The sequence below is a fragment of the Poecilia latipinna genome, unplaced genomic scaffold (assembly GCF_001443285.1).
Source record: "Poecilia latipinna isolate Pla-1442-1.1 unplaced genomic scaffold, P_latipinna-1.0 Scaffold2722, whole genome shotgun sequence".
NCBI classification, from domain to species: domain Eukaryota; kingdom Metazoa; phylum Chordata; class Actinopteri; order Cyprinodontiformes; family Poeciliidae; genus Poecilia; species Poecilia latipinna.
The window spans coordinates 70,023-77,512 of record NW_015115338.1 but is presented as its reverse complement, the minus strand read 5'-3'; the positions used below and the strand labels follow the sequence as shown (position 1 = coordinate 77,512).

Sequence of the window (7,490 nt, the reverse complement as noted above, 5' to 3'; positions counted from 1 at the left end):
TGGGTGAAATAGACTCAAAAAAATTGTAGCAGCAGCTGTGCAGGGGGACCCAAACAAATTTTTTGTCAGGAGGCCCAAGATTCCTGTCGGCGCCCCTGCGGGGAGGAGTAAGCATCTGTTTTACATCAAAAATATAATTGTTCATAACAGCCTAAAAATTACTCAATATAATTTTAAGCATTTCCAGTCATAGTATTTGAAGGTATTTTGACATTTTTATTTCTATCATGAAGTAGTAGGATTTTTTTAAAGTTGAATGTCCATCCCAATGGACATCAGGAGTTTGTGTATGTTGTACAACACTTAATTATTCAGTGTTACCATGCAAAGAAAGAAGCATTTATGAGCATATTATAGCCATTTTGTGGTTTTTTAATTATTTTGTTGTTTTATTTTTTCAATGATGGTGTATAAACTTCCAGACTTTCTTGAACTGATTGTACATTGAGAGATATCTGATCTTGAATGCTTGGATATATGAAATAAGCCATGTGAGAATGGGAATTAGATGCTAAATTGAAAAATGAAGCAGTCCTAGTTTTTCAGTGTCTCATCCAGAGGTGTTCAATGGGTGGTGTTGTCTTGCTAGATGAAATTGTCAGTCCGTACCACACAAAAATCTGTGAAAAAAAGAGTCAGTGCCCACCAGATGCAAAAAGCCATATAGTACACAGGAAAAACACACTTCTACTGTTCACATGTAAAATCCAGCTGTGCTTTGTGCCACATTGAAACTGGTTCAAGGGTGTTCATCAAAAATGAGAGATTACATGAAAATACCCAGCAAGCTGATGCTTTGTCAACGGTTTGGTAACTGTGTAATCCAGAGGTTCCCAAACTGTGGGGTGCGCCCCCTAGGGGGGGCGCCGTGCCATTGCAGGGGCGGGGCGCGGGAAGCCATCTGGATGAAAAAAACCCCAAAACAAAACATGAACACTGTATGCGCTGGGTTTTTACCTTAGAATGGCCAACTCTCTGTTATTCCTATGTCAATTTGATACAGTAGAGGCTTCCACACTTCCATATCTGTGTCCTCTGTCACTTTTATCAGCAGTTAAAACTGTTTAATCCGTTGTTAACATGTTGTAACCTGTTTTTCCGAGCCGCTTTTAAACGCAACATGAGAACTACGACACTCGCGCTGGGTTTCCACCTGTGAAGGAGACCTGCTGCTGCTGTGCGGAGCTACAGGTGTGTTAGAATCACGGCAGCAAACCAGCAAAACGCAAATAACTTTTCAGTTTTTCCCCCAAACTAACAGACTGTTGAGTAAAGCTGTCTATGTTCAGCTACGATTTATTTTGTCCCCCAAAAAGTTGATTTCCCCCCCTTGTTTGTCTGGAGCCGGGGCTGAGTATAACAGGGAGTCTCTAAGAATCCACCTCCCACCCACTTCGCTCACACACATTGTTCAACCAGACAGCTATTTGTAAGCCATAGGGGGGCCCAGAAATAGTTTGGAAACCACTGTATTAAAGGAATAAAAATCATCTGAGTAAAATTTTTTTGGTCCACTAGAAAATACTAAAGGGAAACCGGTGATGCGTCTTCTGTGTCGAGGCTTCGGAGCATGTGTTGAGTAATCCAGGAGAATTTTTGTGAAGCGCATATTGAGGCTTGTGGTAATGGAGCAGGTTGTGGCATTTAAAGCCTCACAAGCGGGGTGTTCATTGTGACTGATTCAGGAACTGGTTTGTCAGTTTGCTTGCAGATCGAATTAAATGCCAGAACGTTGCTGTTTCACCCATCACATTTTCTTGTTTTAGGATTTTATTGCATGTGCGTTCGCAGTTCATTGGAGCATCTTTTTTCTGATGGACCAAATTTTCCCTTGTCTGGCAGTGTTATATCTCCAAATAGTTTCACACAGTAATAAACCTTCGCCTATGTCAAAAAACCAACGCAGTGAATCCTGTGTGTCATGAAATGCTTCTTGGTGGTGGTGAGAATGAGACCTGGTGGAACCAGGTCGTAGTGAAATTGATGGTTTTAATGAAGATAAACACAAAATCCAGGCACCATAGGTGAGCAGTGAGGGTAGGAGCTCAGACACTGAGGCAGGTTAGACTAGACACGCCTTACAAAACAAGGATCCGACAGGGAGCAGGGGACACAGGTGAAATTAAATCCACAAGGAGATAATCAGGGGAAAAAGGGAACAGCTGGAGACAGTCAAAGGGAAGACACAACAACACAGACTCAATAATCTAGAAACACACAAAAACCTAATCCCTATACTGCCCTCTAATTTCTAGTCTTTTAAAAGGATAAGTATCCAAATGAATTTTAATAATTCGTTATTGTTGAGCTCTGTAGAAAGGCAGAGCTCAATAATCATTTAAGGAGGAATCACCAGGTTTTCCAGTGGAATCAGGTCAGCTGAGCTCAGCCAAGTCATTTTAGGATGCAAAAATGATACAGCACACATCCTGTGGAAAATTGGGAGGTGACAAAATATGTTATCCCAACTTTTATAAACCTGCTGATGCATTTCTTGCTTAATCTGCTTTTCTGTAGCAGACAGAATCATTTCAAAACAGAAAACTACCTAAACCCAAGCACACTTAAAGATTTTATTTTTAAGTAATAAATAATGTAATTTTGTTCTATAATGATATAGCTTGATTAATCATAACTCTCTCCCCCATTTGTTTCCAGTTTTCTTTTTGAACCAGCCATTGTTTCATATAAACAGATTAAGATTATAAGAATTTATGTATCAGAATCACAAATCATTGACTTGTTTATTCAATATTGTTTATTCAATATTGTTTATTCAATATTCAACAACAATATATCATGTTGTTTTGACGTTGCCTATTTTGTATTGTCCACGTGATGTCACAGCAGAGCAAATGAAGCATCGGCTCATGAGTCAAACATTTGGATGGGATGCCTCGATACTTCATGAAGTTTCATCTCGCCAGCTTGCAGCAAACCACATAGACACAAAAACTTCAGCTAATTCCCTCAGTACAGCACAATTACTGATAAAAACAGAGCATCCAGACAGTATTTCACTTCTTCCACAATTTGTTTTATTCCAGCCTTTTTCCAAATATTTCCTCAAAATTCTACACACAAATACCCAATGTCGAGCATTTACATAAGTATTAACTGCCTTTGCTCAAAGTGGACATATACTTTTAAATCCTTAATTTTCACATGTAAATAATTCTCTTATGGTCTATATAAGTCTGAGAGTCCTTAAGGTGCATTTGGGTTAACTCCAGATTGGTGTGTGACCTTTGACCTGCTTTGTCAACTGTGGGACCAAAAGTGCTTGCCTTTCCAAATCAAGTTGAATTGACCACAGCTGGAGAACAGGATCGTCAGTGGAAGCAGCTCAGTGTAGAGCTTCATTAACAACATATTAAGCAAAGACTGTAAATGTGATTTTGAATTTTTCTATTTGTAATAAAGTAGCAAAACATGAAAAAATCCACATTGTCATAATTAAGGTATGTGTGTATAGAATTTTGAGGAAAGATTAATTTGATACATTTTTGAATAAGGCTGTAAAGTAACAATTTAAAAAAGTGAATACTTTCTGGATGAACTGAGATAAACATATCCTAGTCCTCAGATGCCATCCCCATGCTCAGCTCTGTTCCTCAAGACAATAAGTGAACTTCCTTACAAAGGAATGGCATCATTTAAGGAGGAATCACCAGGTTTTCCAGTGGAATAAGAACAATTGCCAAGAAACATTAGTACAGCAAAGCCATAATAAAACATACATTTTCTCCCTCTTTGTGGCAAGTTTCAGGTTTAGTACACCAGATTTCAGAAATGAGGAATGGGTAGACATGCAATAAAAAAGCAAGTGGAACCTTCAACCTTGTGGCAGTATGTATAGTTTTGCTATCAGCAGAAATCCTAACAGCTTGGTGTACCCGGTCCAGACAGCTGCTGCCCATCAGTGGCGATCAGCCACAGGTCGTCTGTTTGAGATGGACTCTGTGCCTGACGTCAGAGCCAGGGCGCTGAAGGAGATCTATGACGACATCAGCAAGTTCCTTGTGGACCAGCAGGAGAGACGGCACTTCCTAGAGAAGCTGAGAAACACTGTTATGGTAATATTCTTGAGATCACTGCAGGTGTCTGCTGTCTGTGCTTCACAGAGATGCTGACACCACTGAGTTTCCTTATTGGACAGGAGCATGAGTGTCAGCTGGTGTGGGACATCATTGATCTGATTGACAGGGAAATGGACTTGATGGGTCGAGATGTTAAGGATCATAATCTGGAGGGCCTGAGGAAGAGGATCTGCACTCTTTTCCTTCAGTACATCAGAACACCAGCGTTTAACCCCAAAGTGATCAAATTGCTGAAGGTAAAACCATATGATGTTCATGGTGCTCTTTATGTAAAGCCAGAGGGTTTACTGTGATGGCATGTTCAGTCATAGATCAAAGCTGTCTGTCTTCAAGAAATCTAGATCAGTGTTTTATCCTTCTTGATCCTTTCTAAGACCTTTCAGCCTACTTCATGTTGTCAAGTGATTTCTTGATGACATTATGTACACATATACAGGTCCTTCTCAAAAAATTTGCATATTGTGATAAAGTTCATTATTTTCCAAAATGTAATGATAAAAATTAAACTGTCATATATTTTAGATTCATGAGCTGTATGCCAAAATCATCAGTATTAAAACAATAAAAGACCTGAAATATTTCAGTTGGTGTGCAATGAATCTAAAATATATGACAGTTTAATTTTTATCATTATATTATGGAAAATAATGAACTTTATCACAATATGCTAATTTTTTGAGAAGGACCTGTATATGTGTGTGTGTGTGTATATATATATATATATATATATATATTAATTGAAAAATGTTCTCCGTATTTATTCCACTTTTGATACTCTAAGGAATAGTCTTTATATTGACATTGAAAAGACTTTGAAAGCAAAGAAAATTTGATTTTTATTTAACTTTATAAAGCTGGGTGTTTATTTTTTATAGCCATGCAGAAGTAAAAATTTGGCACCACTGGATGGAATCATTGAAAATGGAGACAGATTATTAAAAACAGCAATTTATGCAGAATAAATCTATTCTTAATACATGAACTACATTAATAACAATCTGAAGTTAACTTGCATCAAAATGTCCTTGGACATGTTGACTTTAGAGATGTGTGTGAACAGGATCTCAGCGTAACAGAGTCTGTTCTAGGTTCACAAGAAACCATCTGAGCTGCAGCACGACATGTTCTTCTGCCACGGGTGCCAGCGCTACCTTTGGTCTGCCGACTTTGGTTCAAGTACCACTGGCTGCCGGAGTCGTCGCTGCCGAAACTGTACCAGCCTAGACAATGTCGCAAGACCTCGAGATGACAACTCTGTGTACCAAAACATCCTGAGGAGGTTGAGAACTGATGAACACCGCCTCAATCCAGAAACTTCCATCCCCTTCTTGCTGCAGGTAAATGCTACTCTCTCTGCATGTGAGCAACTCTTGTTTATGTGAAGCCCTGTCAAACTCAGTGAGATACATTAAGATTTCTTTAAGAGAACACATGCACCTCATGTTTTACAGGTGTCTGGAGGTATGGATTTATCTGAAGACATTTAAAAGGCGAAACAAACATAACTTTCTCATTGGTTTAGTTGAAAAAGGAGTGCATGTTTACAAATAACATGTTATTTACTGATGTTTTCATTAATTTGAAAGAAATTCTTTTTTTTTACAAGTAATGAAAACAACTAAAAGAGATTTATCTAAACACACAAATACCGAAATTCAATCTTGAAATTACAGGGAAACCACCAAAATAAATCTAAATTAGACTTCATACAGGCCAACATACCTACATGCTGACCTTTGCCTTTGTCCAGGTGGACGACATTCGCTACCTGATAGAGAAGGTTTGGTCTTCCTGCTCAGCTCTGAATGGCAGCAGAGACATCTACAACCTGGTGTTTGCTCGCTGGGATGTCCAGGAGGACTGGAGCCCCTGGAACTGCATACTGTTGTCCAAAGAGGAGATTTCAGCTCACACACAAGTGGAACACATCCATAAGGTTTGGTCAAGTGGCTGGCTGTGACTGAGGTTCAGCAAAGTGGGAACACAGGTTTTGCTGAATGTATTTTCCCTGGGCTGACTACATCCAGTTGTCTGACTGAATCTTTCTAATCTGTGTTTCCAGGCATATGAAACTACATTCATCCAATGGGTTGAACAGAAACACTCAATGGCACGTCAACACTTCAGCAAGAACCCAGTTATAGCAAAGAACCTGGGCCTTTAGTCAGGTGCTGCTGCACAACCAGTTTGTCTTCTTGGCCTGTTGGTCACTAATGAGAATCCTGACCACAGCTCAGTAACCCCAGGACATTAACAAATCCTGTGTCCTTTTATTATACTACTCTCACTGCTTCTTTCAGACATGTTTGCCTTATGGGTGAAATAAACAAAACATTTCATGATTTTTATTGTGTTTCTGATTCAACTGACTGCTAAATCAGACTCAATGTGAAGAGTTGAGACTGATAACAGGAGCTGAAGCTAAGCTATAAGACTTCTGGGGTTTGTTTTAGCTGCACTGAAGTGACAGCAGTACTTCACAACAGGGCACAGATATGGAAAATGTGGGGGCCCCTGTTGCATCATATCGAGATGGGAATAATAGAAAGTTGGGCACTTTGAGGTAAATAAATAAAAAAAAAAAAACAGCTTCTAGACCAGGGGGTCCCAGGTGGGCAATTTCCCCTATTGGTCTCAATGCCCACCCATGACACCAGGCCTGCACCAGTTCTGTCGGCATCAGTTGCAGGACTGGAACCTGCAGCCAACAGCCCCCTCTGGTGGTGGCGACCCTGGTCACAGCTGTTCAGAAGATTGTTGCTGGGCTGAACCTCAACTGAAACTTTCAACAGATTGCTTGATTTGAGGATGTGATGCAGTTTGCAGCAACAATGTTCATTGCAACCTTTGGAAGAAGGGAAGGTTTGTAGACAGTGAGAATTTCTGTATTAAGTGGGGTTTTCACAGTTTTCACAGGGGACAGACTGGTGGGACTCTGGTCATAGATATGATCTGTGTTTCAATCTGAGATTAACATTGGGGAAAAGTTGCTTAGAATTGGCTGCACTGCTTTGAATAGTGTTTTAAAAAAATCCAATGACCATAGACCAGAGCTCCCCTAGTGAAAAAAAAAAAACACTTTAGTACAGGGGTCCCCAAACTTTTTCCTGAGGGCCACATAACTTTTCCCTTTTCTGCTGGGGGGCCAGAGTCAGTTTGTAACAGAAAAAGTGTGATGATTGCAGGAGTGCCTAAATGCAAAAATTTATTGTTTTCCAGAAAGCTCAATCAAATATTCCTCTATGGGTTCTTCACAGAAAAAATCCAGGAAATAACACTATTTATGAAATAAATACCATATTTTCCGGACTATCAGCTGCACCAGACTATAAATCACAACCCCAAAGTTTTTTTTTTTTTTTTTTTTTTTTTTTTAAAAAAAAAAACCCC

General features: G+C 39.5%; 1 protein-coding gene across 2 annotated transcripts in view; it reads left to right on the top strand.

Moving 5' to 3' along the window:
• Positions 1 to 6,444, top strand: part of iqub (IQ motif and ubiquitin domain containing) — a 41,162-nt gene extending 34,718 nt beyond the window's left edge. For both annotated transcript variants that reach the window (XM_015021099.1, XM_015021100.1), the window contains exons 9-13: positions 3,906 to 4,076; positions 4,160 to 4,336; positions 5,189 to 5,437; positions 5,851 to 6,036; positions 6,163 to 6,444. In XM_015021099.1, coding sequence (XP_014876585.1) covers positions 3,906 to 4,076; positions 4,160 to 4,336; positions 5,189 to 5,437; positions 5,851 to 6,036; positions 6,163 to 6,264 — 885 coding nt within the window. In that variant the 3' untranslated portion in view covers positions 6,265 to 6,444. The remainder of the gene's footprint in view (positions 1 to 3,905; positions 4,077 to 4,159; positions 4,337 to 5,188; positions 5,438 to 5,850; positions 6,037 to 6,162) is intronic.
• Positions 6,445 to 7,490: the final 1,046 nt, after the last annotated feature.